Here is an 18,750-nt window from a genome sequence, read left to right as displayed (position 1 = left end):
ACTTTCAGGCCTTTTCCTACATCAATAAGGATTAGAAACTTGCTTGTTGTTGTTTTTTAAATGAAAGACAAAATTGTCCAGGTGTTGAGTTCTTTGCTCCTCTTAAAATTCTACACTTGCACTGAATTGCAGAACACAAATCTGTGTGAAATAGTCTTTGCAAAGAGGAGAAAGTGTGTGTGTGGGAAATGGAAAAGTAATTGCCTTTGAGAAAATTCAGACTTCACCACCTCAAAGATGTAAACACAGCCTTGACCTGCATATAATTCGTCCCCGCCCCGCCAAGTGTGATCTTTGTAGAAAAGCCCAGAGGACATGATGAGAAAAGAAAACGGATGAGGTTTTCTAAAAAATAAAAAAAATCCTCCTCATTTTTAGCTTGTTTAACCCTGGGAGAATTACATCAAAACGTCTCGTTTGGAAGGTCTCCAAGAGCAATGGCCCACTGGAGGGAGAAAAGCTAACTGACTGTGTTTGTTCCTAAGTGGAATGAACATCCTTGGAAATGAAGGAATCGTAGTAACTTGCAGGGCCGGCGGTGATGGTCAGAATGTAAAAGCAAATGGTACTTTATTAACTTAATAAACAGTCCTTTTGGGGTCAGGAAGAGGCTGCAGCCTATGCTCCACAGGTTGAAGGTCCCATATCCAGTTCCTGGAATCTCCAGGTGGGTAATTCCTACCTTAAATCCAAACTCAGTAGGGGAGGTATCAGGATTTAGAGGAGCCCCAAGAATTGCAAAAGTTCAAAAAAACTTCAGGGGAGAAAAACAATCACTAATGGATAGTGCCCCCCCAAGCAGCTCAACTGAGCATGTTCAGTGGTAACAGAATACTGAGTTGTGGGGGAAAGGGTGGTATGGAATAGAGTGGAATGGAATGGAAGAATGGCTGGCTGGAACCCTGAACTGGAGCACTCCATTCCGCAACATCTTGTTGCAGGTTCCATACGTTGTTGTTTTTTGTTTTTTTGTTTTTTAGTACAAGGAGTTCCTAGAAATGTTTTCTCTTCTGAGATTTCCAGATTTTCTTCATCCTTGTTTTTGTACACTAAGAACATAGGTCAGGTCAAGCCAAGTCTATCATCCTGCTCTTACAGTAGCCAACCAGGTGCCGCCAAGCAGGACCTGAGATGAACAGCAACTCTCCCCACTTGGTATCTCCAGCAACTGGTCTTCAGGGGCATCCTGCCTCCAATACTGGTGGTAGAACATAGTCTTCATGTAGATTGTGGATGGGGAACCCCAGACACAGAGACTAAAGGTGGCCATAACCAGTGCTTTTCTTCCAGGAAAAAATGGTGCTGGTATTCACCATGAAGTTCTTAAGTAAGTGCCACACTTTTAACTAGAAAAAATGTGCCAGTACTGCATACCCTTGAGTACCCCCAGGGGGAAAAAGCACTGGCCATAACCATTATTAATCCGTAAACACCAAGACAACTGTCTCAACCATTCTCTCTCTTTGTCATCCCTGTGATTTTTAGTTGTTAACAAACTGGATGCTGACACTCCTCTTTCAGCTTGGGTGGAATATTTAGGAAGGGGTTATGCCATACTCATCCTCAAAACAACCCTGGAAAGTAAAACTGAGAGATAGTATCTGCAGTCAAGGACTGTAGCTCAGTGGCAGAGCATCTGCTTGGCATGCAGAAGGTTGTAGGTTCAGTTCCTGGCATCTCCGGGTGGGACTGGGGAGACTGCTGCCTAAAACCCCAGAGAACCATTGCCAGTCAGCATTGAGGACACCCAGCTAGATAGACCAGTGGCTTGATTCAGTATAAGTCCTAAGCTTCATGGGTGGGTTGGAGATTTGATGCTGGGTTTCGCTAGATCAGATCCAGTTGCTTTTTTCCTGCTGCACCACAAGCTCAGGACTTCAGAAGCTCCTGAACTTGGAAACAGTTGTATTTCAGTGTTTTTGATCTTCCGCCCTGACTAAAGAGCTGCCCTGCACTTGATGGCTTTCTCTCATTGTCACCTGTGCCAGAGTAAGAAATAAAAAACTGTCTGTTTTGGGGTGGGGAGCAGTATTTGAAGCTCTGCCCTCCAGAGATTCAAGCGATGCACCTGTTAAGTCCTAGGGTGCTTTTTGCTTTGCTTTTCTTGCACCATGAACAGACATAGTGGCGGCTCCCAGGCAGAGCATCTGGAAGGAATTACAGCTGTAAGCGAAAACAGCTGGCTGAACCCCCTCAAGGAAACACATGTTTGGAGGGAGCTGGGCTGCCAGGGGTGGCAGTGGAGGTGGGGGCGGGGAGAGAGCAGGCTGGGTGGGTGGATTTTCCCAACGCTGCCGCCATGCCTCTTCAGAAGCCCAGCATCTCTCACCCCCACAACCCAAGAATTAGCTGCAACACGCCTTTGTCTGTGGGGGTGGGGGGGGAAGCTGACAGAGTAACAGAACAGAATCACACCGTCAGACACTTCAAATGCTGCAGCATTCGTATACAGTGGTACCTCGCAAGATGAATGCCTCGCAAGATGGAAAACTCGCAAAACGAAAGGGTTTTTGGTTTTTTGAGTTGCTTCGCAAGACGATTTTCCCTATGGGCTTGCTTCGCAAGACGGAAACGTCTTGCAAGTTTGTTTCCTTTTTCTTAAAACCGTTAATACAGTTGCGACTTGACTTCGAGGAGCAACTCATAGCACGCGGTGTGGTAGCCTTTTTTGAGGTTTTTGAAGACTTTGGTGATTTTTGAAGCTTTTCCAAAACTTTTCCGACACCGTGCTTCGCAAGACGAAAAAAACCGCAAGACGAAAAAACTCGCGGAACGAATTAATTTCGTCTTGCGAGGCACCACTGTACTGCGTGGTTAGTGGGTTTCAGACACAAGACTGACGGTGACTTTATATTTGTACAGTGGTACCTCGGGTTACATACGTTTCTGGTTACAGACTCTGCTAACCCAGAAATATTACCTTGGGTTAAGAACTTTGCTTCAGGATGAGAACAGAAATCGTGCTCTGGCAGCGCAGCGGCAGCAGGAGGCCCCATTAGCTAAAGTGGTGCTTCAGGTTAAGAACAGCTTCAGGTTAAGAACGGACCTCCAGAACGAATTAAGTACTTAACCTGAGGTACCACTGTACAAGCAAAGATACTGGAGATTATTTTATATCATTTTTTTTATATACCACTATATCCAAGGAGTTCAAGGTGACATGCATGTTCCTCTCCGGGTTCGATTCCCCGCTCCTCCACATGCAGCTGCTGGGTGACCTTGGGCCAGTCACACTTCTTTGAAGTCTCTCAGCCCCACTCACCTCACAGAGTGTTTGTTGTCGGGGAGGAAGGGAAAGGAGAATGTTAGCCGCTTTGAGACTCCTTCGGGTAGTGATAAAGCGGGATATCAAATCCAAACTCTTCTTCTTCTTCTTCTGTTTTGTTCTTACAACAACCCTGCGAAGTAGGCTAGGCTTTGAGAGAATAATTGGTCCAAGGTCAACCTGGTCCAAGGTTCTTTTCTGTCCAGATGCTCTGAGCAGCTCTAAGCCACTCCTTTAAATTTCCCAGAAGTATCGATGCTCTGAGGAATTGTGGGAAATTCCTTCTTGAAATATTATTGCCACAGCCTGGCCCATTCACCAGAGGCACTGACAGATGAGTGAGCCCATGAGATGCCTTTCCCCAGACCCCCTCTCAAACCAATATAGCTAGCCCTCCACGACCAGATCCCCTCCTTCCAACCCAGGTTCCCGTAATTCACTCCCTGCCTGTTTTTTCCAACTCCTCTTCCATCAGAGCCTGTCATCCCAACTCCGATCCCAGCAGCACTGGCTCATGACACACACGTACATATCTGCGCTAAGGCATAGCCATCACCTGTCCCTCATCCCTCATCGTCCTCATCTATTGGCACATTGCCCACAGTCCATTGACTTGATTAAATTGCATTGCATTAGCAAATGAATTAGCGAGGGTTTCCAGGACTTTTTGCTCTCTCAGCTCCTCTTGCAAAAACCGCTGCTTGGGAATCAATATAGAACAAGCTAAGAGACCGATTCGGATCTTTCCCCCATCCTTAGATGGTTTTTGTTTAGCCTCTCCCCTGTAGTGCTGGCATGAGGGCACTGCTGACCTACCTTCCAGGGTTGTTGTATGGCAGCCTTTGTCAAACTGGTGCCCTGCAAATGGATTGGACCACAAACCCCATAGGAAGAAGAAGAAAGTGGTGAAGCCTCAAAACCAGTGCTGGGAAACATTGTCTCTCCCAGGTCCTAAGTCCTAACCACTATGCTACACTGTCTCTTCTTTACACATAAGACTGAGCAACTAGACCTACCCCAGACGTTTAGCTATGTATGTGTGAAGATAGCAGGATCCCCAAGGATGTGCACTACAGGGAGCTGGCTTCAGACACCAGGCCCATTGGCAGACCAACACTGTGTTACGGATGTGTCGGCAAACTTGACCTGAAGGCTGGCAGCATCATCCCTGCCCTTGCAGATGACTGCAGTGCCTGGAGACAGTCAGGTTGTGCATCCATAGCAATGGCCAGAGGATGAATGACCGCTGGAAGGAGAGCAGAGAGAAGAAACACTGTACAGTGGTACCTCGGGTTACATACGCTTCAGCTTACATATGCTTCAGGTTACAGACTCCGCTAACCCAGAAATAGTACCTCAGGATAAGAACTTTGCTTCAGGGTGAGAACAGAAATCGTGCTCCGGCGGCGCAGCAGCAGCAGGAGGCCCCATTAGCTAAAGTGGTGCTTCAGGTTAAGAACAGTTTCAGGTTAAGAACGGACCTCCAGAACAAATTAAGTACCACAGTAGTATATCTGCAGCAGCACAACCGGACACCTTCATTTGCCCCAGCTGTAACAAAACATGTCTTTCCTTTATCGGTCTCTACAGCCACAGCAGGCGCTGAAATCTTCCTTCAGTTTGACTTGACCCCCAAAGTCCTCCATCTTCTCCTGAGACAGACGGATGCCAACAGAATAGCTAAGCTCTGGAACTCGCTCCCACGATAGACAGTGAGGGCCACCAACGTGGTTGGCTTTAAAAGAGATTTAGACACCTCCACTGTTGGAGGCAGCATGGGTCTGTATACCAGTTGCTGGAAGCTCCTGGAGGGGAGAGTGCTGTTGTACTCAGGTCCTGCTTTTGGGCTTCTCATTGGGGCATCTGGGTGGCCACAGTGAGGAATGGGCTTAGCTGGGCTAAGTTGGGCTGCTGGCCTGATCCATCTGCAGGGCTCTTCTTGCGTTTTGACACTGCTGCATTACAGTGTCCCCTGCCCATTGGCTGTGATGGGAATCCAGCCACACCTGGGGGCTACAGGTGCCCACCTCCACCCCTGTTTTACATTCTGTAGCTGCTGAGCATCCTCTGTCCTTGCTGGGGAGCTGTTTCTGGGATAGCCTATTTGCATGGTAGGTTTGTTTGGATCACAGTTGCATTGGCCCTCACCACTCGAGAGTTTAGTATTAGGAGTGATGGCAGCCACTTGGCGTTTCCTTAAGATGTGAATTGCAGGTAAAAATGTGAAAAATAAGAATGAAACTGGGTCCCGCCTTTCGTTGTGGGTGGCCTTGGTGCCTACCTCCATGTGCCACTTTTTTATTTATTTCCTAGGTGATTAAAAAACTCTGGCAAAGCTGCCTCCTTCTCAAGCCGGTGAGAATGGAGTTAAAAAGAGCAGCCTGCCATCTGCCCTCTGTGGCACTCTTAGCAGTGACAATCCTCCCAAAGGGGAAGAGCAAATGAATTTTAATGAAAATCTTGAAAGACTTTAAAATTTCATGTTCAACTTCAATTATTCAAGACTTTTTGGAGAGGAACTTCCAAGCTTCATGTGGGAAGGCGGAAATTGGGTGGGTGGTTGGGTGGAGAAGAGAATAGGGGGCCCTCTTTATTTTATTTAAGGGAGTAAGGGGGGGGGGTTCCCCACACATTTTTAGATGAATCAGATTCTGTTTGGTTCTGCTTGAGTTTAACAAGGATAGCCTTTGAAAAGGCCCGCTCGATTTTCTCTTTGTAGCCTCCAGCAATGGCACACTGCGTGCTTGATAAGGAGGGTGGGGGAAGAGATCAAACTAGTTTATTTATTTTATTATATTCCAAAGAAGAGGGCATGAATGGAGGGCGGAGCTAGATGCTACATATATATTGCGGCATGATGGAAAGGTGTGTGTCCTGCTAGGGATGGGTGGCCAAGTTCTGAAAATCCCAGCGTGCGCTGTCAGTAGCAAATGAATCCGTTAGGTAAAACGCCATCACCTGCAACAGCTGTTGTGCCCCTTTGTCATTTGGCATCTGGTTCAGAATTTGGAAGCTTGTAGTCCTTAAGGTGTGAGAGCAGGTTCATAATGTGTCAGGGGGAAGTAACATGGTTGGAGGCAGTGACTTTGAATGCCAGGAAAGAAAGCGACAGGTAGATGTACCAGGAGGCGTGGATTGACTCAGACGGGATATAATGCTTAATCAACGGCGACGTCGTCCTATAACCTCTGTGCAAGTTTTGTGGAAAGAAATCAGGATGCATGTTCAGTAAGCAGGTCATCTGGAAGACCTCTCAATCCTTTTAACTGGAGGAGCCAGGGACGTTCTGCATGCAGGGCAGGTGCTAGGGCTCTTGCCCAGTTCTCCCCATCATGCTAGCTCTGCCCCAGACTCAGTCCACTGAGGTTCAGTCTACATTCCCATCTCTCGGAAAGACGGAAAATAGATGCAGGATCTACAACTCAGCAATTCCCTTACTGGGGCTTCTCAGTTTTATTTCCCCGTCCCTCATTCCCCCTTCCTCCCAGATTTATGTACCTTCTCGTCTGGTGAAGAACCTGAAAGCTGGACACACTTTGCGGGGCATTTTTTTGTCCATCACAGGGTGGGAGAACCCTTTATAGCTTAAGGGCAGCTTTCTGTTCTGTTCCAGGAGTCACATCCTGGGGTGGGCGGGGCCAGAGGCAAAAGAAAGTGAAGCACCGAATGTGAAATTTGCCTGTGTAAAGTAGGCTAGTTTAAACCCACCCACCCACCCTTCATTCAATCAAACAAACAGGCATGACTATAGCTTAAAGACCCATTTCCAGCCAGGAATAAGCAGGGTATGAAGCTTGGCCAGTGAGGGGTGTGGCCTAAGGAGAGGGGGTGTGGCCTGGCAGAGAATTCCGAGGACCAGACAGAGAGGCCGGGGGCCATGATTGATCCCTGCAATAAGGATACTGGATTTGGAATCTTTTTTGAAAAGAAATCTCATTTGGCACTCCCCCAACGAGCAGGAAGGAATTATTTCCTGAATCCAATGTGGTGCTTTGCACCCTCCTCTTAAGCGCAACCCGGCGCAGCAGCTGTGCGCACCTCTGTTTCCCGGGCGCCAACAAGTTGTGGTGTGTGCAGCCATTCCCTTTTTTTGCGAAGTGCCTCTCTGGCCCAGGGTAACTCCGCAGGACAAATGCGTCTTTTATTCTCTGCGGCTGAGGGCTGCCAGCCCTGGCGCTCTTCCCAGTAAACAGAGAGCTGCGTTTGGAGAACATAAGCGCCTATTGTCTCCCTGCTGGGGACTTTGTTACGGGAGCTCCCGCTGGAGGGGGCGGGGAGAGAGGGATCCTTTGCTCAAAAGAGGGAGTGGGGTTGTGGAGGGAGAGGCTGGCTCTGAGAAAGGAACATCAGGGATAAAAGCGGGAGAGTGGAGACTCTTAATTGCATTAGTTTCACCAAAAATAAAGCTGCGGTCCTCTGTTTCACTTTGACTCCCTTGTGGGTCCCCAACCCCCCAAGGGGGGTTCCCTCTTTCTCTCGCTCTCTCACTCTCTCTTGAAGAGTGGTGTCTTTGTCAAAAGGAACATGGCTGAAACTTTGGCTAATGAGGCCGATTCTCCTGGGGCAGAGAGGTGCTATCTTGGAAAACGATCTGAGCTACAAAGCCTTGTTGGGAGGATGCTGTGAACAGAAGGGAGCCCTAGATGCTGGATCAGGCCAATGGCCCGTCTAGTCCAGTATCCTGTTCTCACTGTGGATAACAAGATGTCTTAGTTGGAGGACCCAAGAGCACCAGAAACACCCCCCCCACACACACACTTGTTATTCACAGCAACTGGGACTCAGACATGTACAGTGGTACCTCGGGTTAAGAACTTAATTCGTTCTGGAGGTCTGTTCTTAACCTGAAACTGTTCTTAACCTGAAGCACCATTTTCGCTAATTGGGCCTCCTGCTGCTGCCGCCGCGCCGCCACCACACAATTTCTGTTCTCATCCTGAAGCAAAGTTCTTAACCCGAGGTACTATTTCTAGGTTAGCAGAGTCTGTAACCTGAAGTGTATGTAACCTAAAGTGTATGTAACCTGAGGTACCACTGTACTGCCTTCATTAGTAGAGCTAGAACATAACCACTGGGGTTAGTAAATAATGAGAAATGGGACATGGGCGGGGGAAAGTCCATATTAGGACCATATGATGCTGTCCCAAGATTAAACCATGTGGTTGCTCCATTGAACACAGTATCGTCTCCCTTGTGCGGCAGCAGCTCCCCAGGATCTTGGCTAGATATCTCAGGATTCTCCTCAGACCTTATCGGCCCTGCTTAGTACCCTCTGCACATGCTTTGGCCTGGCTGGAATATGTCTTTGAACTGTGACGATGCCTCTTACTTGCCTGGAAAGAGGGATGCAGAGATGTCCATGTGTGTAGAAACCTCTGGCTTTGCTTGGCTGGAATGTATCCAGCTGTGCACCTGTTGCGTCACCCACTTCTGCCTTGGGCCCTGACCATCACTGACGCATGGCCCTCAGAAGGTTCTGCACAATAGGATGTGGCCCCTGAGTGCAAAAAAAGGTTCCCTTTGTGCATCTGGCAAAGTGCATTCCTGTTGAAGAAAGCGGATGCTGTAGTACATTTTGTTAAACTGCACACTGTACCTTTAATGCACATTCTTTCCTTTCAAAGTCTTCTGCGTACTGTAGTCCGATAAGAGGTTGCTGGGGGGAACTGTAACTCTGTGAGGGGTAAAACTACAGTGGCCAGAATTCTTTGAGGAAATTTGAATGTGCTTCAGATGTGCTTTGAATGCGCAGTGTGTGTACACAGCCTTTAAGTGCCACAGCTCTCTTTGATTCTGCTGCAACGCTTCTCTGCTCCTCCTGCAAAAGATGTTGGTGTGGTGGTTAAGAGTGTCAAGGCTAGGACCTTCAAGACCCGGGTTCGAATCCCCGCTCAGCCATGAAGCTTTCTGGGTGTGTGAACTCAGGCCAGTCTCTCTCAGCCTCACCTACTTCACAAAGTGGTTGTGCAGGTAAAATAGAGATGGGGAGAACCGTGTGTGCCCCCTTGAGCTCCTTGGGAGGAAGGCGGAAGGTGAATGCGATAGATGAAAGAGAGGAAACCCGGGCCTGTGCTTGTTTTCCTGCAGAAACGTTGTCTGTTGCCATGTGAACAGATGCAGATCAAATAAGTGAATTCAGGGGCATGCGAAGTTTTCTTATACTGAGTCAGACCACTGGTCCATTTAGGGGTCAACAAACTTTTTCAGCAGGGGGCCGGTCCACTGTCCCTCAGACCTTGTTGGGGGCTGGACTATATTTTGAAAAAAATATATGAACGAATTCCTATGCCCCACAGATAACCCAGAGATGCATTTTAAATAAAAGCACACATTCTACTCATGTAAAAACACCAGGCAGGCCCCACAAACAACCCAGAGATGCATTTTAAATAAAAGGACACATACTACTCATGTAAAAATACGCTGATTCCGGACTGTCTGCAGGCCAGATTTAGAAGGCGATTGGGCCAGATCCGGCCCCTGGGCCTTAGTTTGCCTACCCATGATTTAGCTCAATATTGTCTACACTGACTGGCAGTGGCTCTCCAGGGTTCCAGACAGGGGTCTCTCCCAGCTCTAACTGGAGACAGCAGGGATCAAACTGGGGCCTTCTGCATGCAAGGCGCTGTGCTACTTTGATCATTTCTTTAAAAAAACCTTGACCCCTTATTGACTCCTGGTTCCTTTTTCTTAGTGTGGGAAGCCCTCAGAAGGGAAGGGCCCTGGCAGAGGTGCTTTGCTGGGCTCCCTGACAAGCGGAAGCAGCAGCCCACATATTTGTTGTTATGGCCATTTCACGACTCATTTACCCTCAATCGGAAAGGGCTCTGGGGAGGGAAAAGAGGCTGAAAGGAGCAGAAGGTGATTCCTTACGCTCCACACTTAAGCTGCCTGAAAGCGCGGCGGCTGAAAACGAACTTCCTACATAGGTTCAGCTAAGGATGTTGCATGTTTTCTGCCGTTGGGGACGCTAGTCCTCAAGGATTGCTGCCCTCACTTCGGCCTTTGGATGTTTCCAAAGCATCATTCAGGTGGGTTGCACTCAACAGGATTCGGCCTCATCGCTTGTGCCTTTATGGGATATGCGGAACTACCTGCTGCAAGATATTGCTAAGATCTAGTGTGATGTAGTGGTTAAGAGGGCTGGGCTAGCATCAGACCCCCCACTGCCTCTCAGCCTGACCTACTTCACAGGGTTGCTGTGAGGATATAATTGGGAGGGGGAGAAATAGCCTTCTCCTTCATGAATTTGTCTAGGTTTTTATTGGTGGTGGTGGTGGGGAAGCCATCTTAAGTTGATGGTCATCACTGCCTCCTGTGGGATTGAGTTCCATAGTTTAACTATGCGCTCTGTGAAGGACTTCCTTTTGTCTGTTGTGAATCTCCCAGCAATCATCTTCGGATGGCCCGGAATTCTAGTCTTATGAAGAGAGAGTTTAGGATGAAAGATTGTGACTGACTCATTGTCACTTGGTGAGCTCCACAGCTGCATGGGGATTTGAACCAAGGTCCCTTGGGTCCTAGTCTGAGTCAATATTATTACTATTATTATTAAAATTTCTGTACAGGGCAGTTTACAACGTAAAAACACAAACATGCTGTTATGTGTTTTTTGGGGAGGTACGCTATATGCTGAAACCTTCTAATTCCTGGATCTAGCAAGTATTTAAAAAAATCTAAGCAAGGATTCAAATTCCTGGAATAGTTAGGTTCCTGGTGAGGTAGTAGCCTGAGCCTCAATTATCTGGTAGTTAGAACGACAAAGGCCAGAGTTGAGAGTTGAGTTGTATGAGCTGATAGACAGTCATGCCTGATTTCTGTTGGAAACCAAGGTTGTGGCTATGGGAGAAGCAAGACCCTCTTGGTGTGTTAATGTTGTGAACTCCTCCATCTCAGGTTGTATATATGTATAAATAAACCATATATCATATAGACACCACAATCTCCACTGTCTCTCATTCCGAAAGAAGCCAAACCCTGGGTAAGCGCTTGGAACCCCTGGAATCTCACATCGCTTGGGTGGCATACAACAATACATGCAATAATAACAAATGAAAACAATAATCCCCTCAATTTAAAAGCCCATAGATTGTTTAATTTTCCTGGCGCCTAAAGATATGTAACGAAGGTGCCAGGTGGTGCTCTACTCCCTGGGGAGAGCACTCCACAAGCGGGGCGCCACCACAGAAAAGACTCTGTTCTCTTGTTGCCACCCTGCAGACCTCTTTCAGATGTGTATCTAGTGTATAGCCACAATCTTGTGGGCACCTAAAACATAATTTCATGCCAGTCCCTGACTTGACTCGCCCACTAATCACTACATATACAGGCTGTGTCACGGCCCTTTGCTTAGAGGGGGAAAAGGGCTTTCAACCACCATCATAGCTAAATGGAGATGCCATGTTATAAATGTCAGTTGCTGGACATAAAAAGTAGGGGGTGATTCTTGCCCACTTGTGTCACTGTGGGAGTCTATTGCCCCAAATGAACAATCCTATGCCTGGGCCTTGATGGGGTGAAGCGAACTACAAGTGGCAAATCTTAACTGGGTTATCTTGGATGCCTGCCTGATGGAGGGGGGTGTTTGCAGATGGGACACACCTGAGACCACCTCTCCTAACCTTTCCTTTTTTTAGCACAGGAGCCTCAGTATTAATTAGCACTGAGCAACAAAAATCCATCGCCCACAGTTTCACAGCCTCATTTGCTGGGTGTGAAAATGTGTGTGGGCTTGTTTGTTTGTTTGTTTAGCTGATTGCTTAAAAAACAAAAATAGGGAAAGGGCTAGCAAAAGAGGGTAGGTGTGTGAAACCCACCTCTTCTCACCCAGGGCTTCTGCTGAAGGCTGTGATTTCCTAAACACACACACACACACACACACACACACACACACACACACGAGGGGGGGGAGGAAACCCCCTTGACTTCCACAAATTTGGGAGGGTGGTCTTCTCCCCCCCCCCTTTTGCTGACACCCCTAATGAAGCTGGAAATTCCCTTTGAAGAATTTGTGGCTCAGAACTCAGCTGTTGAATCTGGGGGAAATATTGCCTCCGGGTATTTGGCCAGCCTTGTATTTTAAAGCAACAGTGTCCCTCTTGTTTCTGCCCCACTGGCTAGGCAGATACTTTGCCTGCCCACCCCCAAAGTAGATAGGGGCTCATGCTCAATTCAGGGGGGTGGGGTGGGGCGGGACGTCCTGGTGTCGATGGCTCAGAAGGGAAACCTCAAATCCTTGCAAAGCAATTATGCCTAACGAGACACTTCCGACAAGTCTGTTTCCAATTCTGGAGGCCTTCAGAGGCGGCTCTGTTACAGCGCTGAATGTTTTGCCTGCAGTTGGTTTTGGCCGTCAGCTCCTTGGGAGAAGCGAGCAGGCTTTTCTCTTTGGAAAGGAGCACACCTTAACCCTCCAAGCCAAAGCAATTCATCAACACTCCCCTCCCCTCCAACCTTTCCCAAAAAATCGCACCCTCCTCCAGAGAGAGGGGGTGTGATTTATAGGCCTATGTTGATCGCTTGCCAGTTGATTGATATGCGTATGCTAGCAGGTGGAATGGGTCTAATTGCTCTGTAGTTTTACAAGAAGCAGAGGGCTTTTGCCTGCCTTCTGGTTGTTTGAGGGGAAAGGGTGTGCATGTGTTATAAGGAACCAGTCTGGAGCAGAGAATCTTTTGGAGGGGTTTGAGACAGTCGGAAGAGCCTGGCTGCTGGATCAAGTCAAAAGGTCTACCACCTCCAGCATCTTGTTCTCACAGTGGCCAAGCAGATGCCTGTGGAAAACCTGCCAGCAGGACCCAAATACAAGAGCAGCTCTCTTCCCACTTGTGATTCCCAGTTTCAAGAGGCGGACTGCGCTCTAGATAGTGGGCAGCCACCATGACCAGCAGCCATTGGTAGCCTTACCCTCTATGAATTTTATCTAATCCCCTTTTGAAGCCATCCAAGGATATCGCAATGAATAAGACCGTAAGGAAAGCCCTGCTGGATCACCTAGCAGTTTGAAAGCATGCCATTGCAAGTAGATAAATAGGTAATGCTGTGGCAGGAAGGTAAATGGTGTTTCTGAGCGGTCTGGTTTCTGTCACGGTGTCCCATTGTGGCAGAAGTGGTTTAGTCATGTTGGCCACATGACCCGGAAAGCTGTCTGGGGACAAAACGCCGGCTCCCTCGGCCTGAAAGCAAGATGAACGCCACAACCCCATAGTCACCATTGACTGGACTTAACTGTCTATGGGTCCTTTACCTTTTGTTACCGTTACCTAGGTCTTTGCATAAGAGAAATGACTTTTTATATAACTAGAAAGGGTTTCCCATCTTCTTTAAAAGATTATAAATTTGTATCTTTTATCAGTGCTGTCAATTTTGCCATCTCTGCATATTACAAGATTTTCATCAACCCACTGAGGGTGTTCTCCCCTCCTTCCATTTCTGAGCAAAGAGAATCCTTGCTGCTGAAGTCACATACTGTACATAAATAGGCGTTGAGGCTTTCTTTCGGATTTCGCTGTCTAGAATATCCAGCAGGAAGGATTCTGGCCTCTTGGGGAAATATCCCTTTAAAACTTCTATTATTTTCATTATATATCATGTCCCAAAAGGCCTCTGCCTTCCTGCAGGTCCACCACCTATGATACAATGACAGTCCTTACATTTCCATCACTTGTTTGATGCACTTTTGTACATTTGTTGTTGTTTTTTAAAATAATTTTTATTGATTTTACAAATTAAGTCACACACTTAACACAAATAAAATTTTAAAATAAAAACAAGATTCTTCCAAATCTTAGGACTTCCATCCTCCCCTCTGTGGGTCCTTAAAATGTCTTAATCAACTGCATATTATAGTTCGTCCGAATTGTGCAAAGCCTGCCAAAGATTTCAAGTATTTACACATTTTTTGTACATTTGAGTTAGCGTCTTTGGGGTTAAATGCCATTTCCTATCTCATCTTATAATAGGTGTTTTTTTTAAAGCCATAACATGTTGTAAATTCCATTCCTGTTTCATACTTTTCTTGACTGGCTTTAAAAGGAATTTGACAAATTCACAGAGGACCAGGCTATCATTGGCTACTAGTCACAATGGCTATAGGATAGTAGAATTGGAGGGTTGGTCATTCAGTTGAACTCCTGCAGTGCAGGAATCTTATGCCCAACATGGGACTCGAACCCACAATCCTGAGATTAAGTCTAATGCTCTACCGATTGAGCTATCCCAAGGATTCATCTTCTGCCCTCACTGTTAGAGGCAGTAACACCAGTTGCAGGGAATCCCAAGTGGTCCAGCTTTCAGGCTTCCCTTTGGGGCAACTGTGGTTGGCCACTGTGAGAGCAGGATGCTGAACTGGACGGGCCTTTGCCCGGATCCAGCAGGGAGGCTCTTCTTATGTTCTCTCTGGTTTTGCACTTCTTTCATCTCCTTCCCATCTCTTCTCCCACTTGCTTTAGAACAGAAGTGCAGTCCAGACAGAATTCAACCCTGGCAGCATCTGAACCTCCTTTGAGTGCTGGTAGATCTAAACTCCCCTTTGATTCTGCCCCCCCCCCCAGCTTTCATTGCTATTCTGCTCAGAAAGCGCAGGTGTCAAGATAAAGAGACTGCAAGGAAAGTATTTTTTGTTTTAATGTGTGCAATATAGATAAATGCAATTAAAAAGAAAGAGAATTACGTGGGGAGAGAATTGTGCTTCTGTTTCAAAGGCAAGTGCATTAACTTTGAGACTTGCATTTTTCAGGCTTGGATAAAGATGGGCCAGGACGAAGCGGGGGCAAGGATCTGTGGGGAAGGGCCGTAGCTCAGTGGTTAGAGCACCCCCTTTGCATGCAGAGAGTCCCAGGTCCAATCTCCAGGTAGAGTTGGGCATGTCCCCTGCCTGAAACTCTACACAGTCCCCACTGGAGGATTTGTAGTGGCACATCACTATCCTCTATTTGCATGAAAAAATGGGGTTGGGAAGAGCCAAACATTTTCGGGCCACCACCCCTTTGGTTTCATGAACTCATCTCCAGTGCCCCCGCCTTTCCCTATAAAAAGAGAAATAGCGGTTTGCACAACCCACTAAGGAAGATAATGGCACAATAAACGCGGTAACAATTAATTGTGCCTTTATTCAAAATCCAATTAAAACTGTTTAGTTTAATTAATTCAACAAAAGTTATGAACTTGATCCAGTCATACCAGCTTTTCAAAGCCTGATATTCATTTACACCTTCATCTCTCCCTTGCCTCTTAGGACCCCCCTAAATAATCCCACTGCCCCAGGTGTTGGCCCTGCCCTCTTTGTGAGTTGCTGCTCCAAGTGGGTTAATGTGGGGGGAATGACATTGGGGTTGGTGGGCGGAGCAACAGAAGACAGAAAGAAAGCAATTATAGTGTGATTTAAAAATCACACACAATTGCAGCCCATTACATTTCCTACAAGAGGCAGGAAAGTCATTAAGTGGTCTGCCAAGACCCTTAGCAAATTTCAAGGGGTGGGGGGAGAGTTTGGGAACCCGTGAGAAAGGGCCATCTGCAATGCCTCCTGTGTTTGGGATAGACATGGGCCTTTGATCTGCCTCCCTTGTTTGGTTTAGAAGGTTCCTGTCCAGCCAGAGATGCTCAAAACAGCTCAGATTTTAAGACCAAGATCACAATCTCCTTTGATTCAGAGCAAGGCCTGGGGGGGGGGGGGGCTGGAATCTCTCCCAACAGTCTGCAAGTTTTCTCTGAGCTGTTTCTGCTGAAGCTATTGCTTCTCTTTTATTGGGGGTTCTCTGTGGGTTGCGAGAGGGACCCAGTGGTCTGACTCAGTGTCAGCTTCCTTTGTTGGCCTGGCTGCCCACGGGCCATTGCTGGTCATTATGTTAATCCGGTGACGGTTCTGGTCTGTTTTTAAATCACTCATCTTTTGTATGTGCTCATGAAACAGCATCCTTCTCCTCTCTCACACGCACACACAAACTCTCAAAAAAACCTATTCATTCTTCCACCCCATCCCAAAAATAACCCTACTGGTCTGGGATATTTTAAGCCACCATAATCCTAGCCCAAAGCCCATGGCACGGGAAGTGGCACGGGTTGCCAGCAGCATTGCATCATTGACTTGGCAGGCGTCCTCATTGGAGGCTTGGAAGGTCAATTTGGGAGGTTCTCCTCCCTTCCCTCATCGTTGGTTTGTGACTCTTCCAAAGTCACGTTCGCCCGTTTGTTCAGCCGCTTGTCTGGGAGGCTGCTGGCGTTATCCGCCTGGCGCCCGGGAGGGTGCAGGACCCCCTGGCCAGAAGGTTGCCACCCCACCCCCGCATTTCCTGTAGCAACTGCTCCAGCATACATAATGCCAATACCTCAGGAACTAGGGAATACCATCCCACTAAAAATAAAAATGAAAATCTTCATTCGAGCTATTTGAGCTCCAGGCAGTCTTTTAGAGGCTGGGCTGTTGGAGCTGCGGGCTCAGTACTTCAGCGGCCGTCTGCTCTGAATTCGTTTTTTTCTTTCATCCTGTCAGGGATAGGATGGCGTGCAGAAACTTCTTGACCTCAGGAGATTTGCAGTCCAGATTGGAAGATGGCAACCAGGGGCGTAAAGCAGGACTTGTAATGCACAGCTCTCACAGTTAACTAAAAAGCTGCTCCTGATTAAATGGCTGGATTATTATTATTTTTTTAAAATGGGAGGATGGGAGTTGGAATCCAGTGGCAGAACATCTGCTTTGCTTGCAGAAGGTCTCAGGTTCAATCCCTGGCATCTCCCAGGTGGAGCTGGGAGAGATTCTGCCTGACACTCTTGGAAAGTATCTGGTAATAAGTGCAATACGGAGTGAAACGGTACCTGCATATGAAGGCCTTCTGATTGCAAGGACTGTAGCACAGTGGTAGAGCCATCAGCATTGCACCCAGAAGGTCCCAGGTTCAGTCTTCAGGGAGAGATTCCTGCCTGAAACCCTGGAGAGTGTTGAGCTGGATGGTTCAGTCTTCTGACTCATTATAAGGCAGCTTCCTATAGAATTTTTTGGAGATCAGCTCTGAGAAGGCTACATATACAAATAGAGATCTCATTCTCCAATTGTGGATTGTTATGTAGCCAAAACTGTACCACCCAAACCCAATCCAACCTAACCTGAGAGATATCATCATCAGGGTTAAGAGAAACTCTGAGGTTTGCAAAAGTTCAAAAAATCTTAAAGCAGGGGAACGGAACCCCCCAATGAATGAGACACCCTGAAAGCAGCCTAACTGAGCAGGTTCAGTGGTCACAGAATGCTGAGTTATTATTGTGGGGCGGGAAGAGGGAGGAGAGGGAATGGGGTGGAGAGGAAGCAGGCATGGCTGGCTGGAACCCTGAACTGGAGCATTTTGTCGTGAGTTTCACATGTTTTTTTCCCACACAATGAGTTACTAGGAGCGGGTTGCTTTCTTTTCTGAGAACTCCAGATCTCCTCTTTCCTCGTTATTGCACACAAAGAACACAAGAGACTGGCTGCTGGTTCAGGTCAAAAGACCCCCCTGGTCCAGCTTCCTAATGCTGTTTGATATAAGTCAGTACAACAGAGATGGAACATAGAGCCACAATGGTCCAATTAAGTTTGCAGAAAAAGTGTTTTCTCAATTCCTTGGATTGTGATTATAAAAGATGCATCACAAGAATTAATGGAGGCTATTCTTTTCCTTCTCCCCCTTCCCCTCTTATTCGTCCCAGTTTTCCTTTTTTCTCTTTTTGTATCAGTATGCTTGCTGTTGTTTGTAATTTGCCTTTATCCTAATAATTAATCAAGTGTCTTTTTAAAAAGCCTTTGGGCAGGGGTGGGCATTTGTGAGGAGACAAATAGCTTCCCACAGGCATCTCTCTGGCTGTCCTCTGTTGGAAACTGGGTACTGTTCTTGATAGATCTTTGGCATGCTCTGTCGGGCTCTTTTGCTTGTATGCATGTTTGGAATGGCTGTCATTGGTCCTTTCTGCTCTAATGCCTTATTTTCTCCTTTTTCTTCTTCCCTTTCTCCCCTCCCCTGCTTTCTAAAGAACATAAGAGACTTCTTGCTGGTAAGTGCTGGCATTGTTCGCAGACTCCTTCATTAGTCAATCCATTTATCCTTTAATGGGGTATCAGCTCATAGCTCTTTTTCCAGACTTGTTCAACTAGTGACATAGAGACTGGGCTCTGATCCAAGGGACTCTCAGTTCAAAATTCATCTCTCTCTCCGCACTTGGCCTTCTCCCTCCCCATTTGCAGTGCGGAGAATATAATTCTGGCCTACTTTGCAAGGTTGTTATACAGCCTAGTGAAATAATGGGCATGAAAAAGGGCTCTCAAACAACCTAAGAACTTTGGTTGGTTGATCTTATGAGTCTTAAGACTGCAACTGTGTCTACTCTTAACCTGAGATTAAGCCCCATTGAACTCAATGGGCTTATATTTGAGTAGGCAAGCATAGGGCTGCGCTCTTAGTTCACTTGCTGCTTAATGATTTGAGTACACTGATTATGAGAAACGGTTTGTCTGA

The 18,750-nt window shown here is 47.1% G+C and overlaps 1 protein-coding gene across 4 annotated transcripts in view; it reads left to right on the top strand.

Moving 5' to 3' along the window:
* AGRN (agrin) overlaps nt 1-18,750 on the top strand; it is a 247,487-nt gene that overhangs the window by 57,533 nt on the left and 171,204 nt on the right. For 2 of the 4 annotated variants that reach the window (XM_081201337.1, XM_081201339.1), the window contains exon 3: nt 18,269-18,289. The exons of the other annotated variants lie outside the window; for them this stretch is intronic. In XM_081201337.1, the coding sequence (XP_081057463.1) occupies nt 18,269-18,289 (21 nt within the window). The remainder of the gene's footprint in view (nt 1-18,268; nt 18,290-18,750) is intronic. 4 annotated transcript variants of the gene reach the window in all.

This window comes from Podarcis bocagei (genome assembly GCF_964188305.1).
Source record: "Podarcis bocagei genome assembly, chromosome: 7".
In the NCBI taxonomy this organism is placed as follows: domain Eukaryota; kingdom Metazoa; phylum Chordata; class Lepidosauria; order Squamata; family Lacertidae; genus Podarcis; species Podarcis bocagei.
The sequence above is the reverse complement of the archived record's forward strand: the minus strand, read 5'-3'. Positions and strand labels throughout refer to the sequence as shown.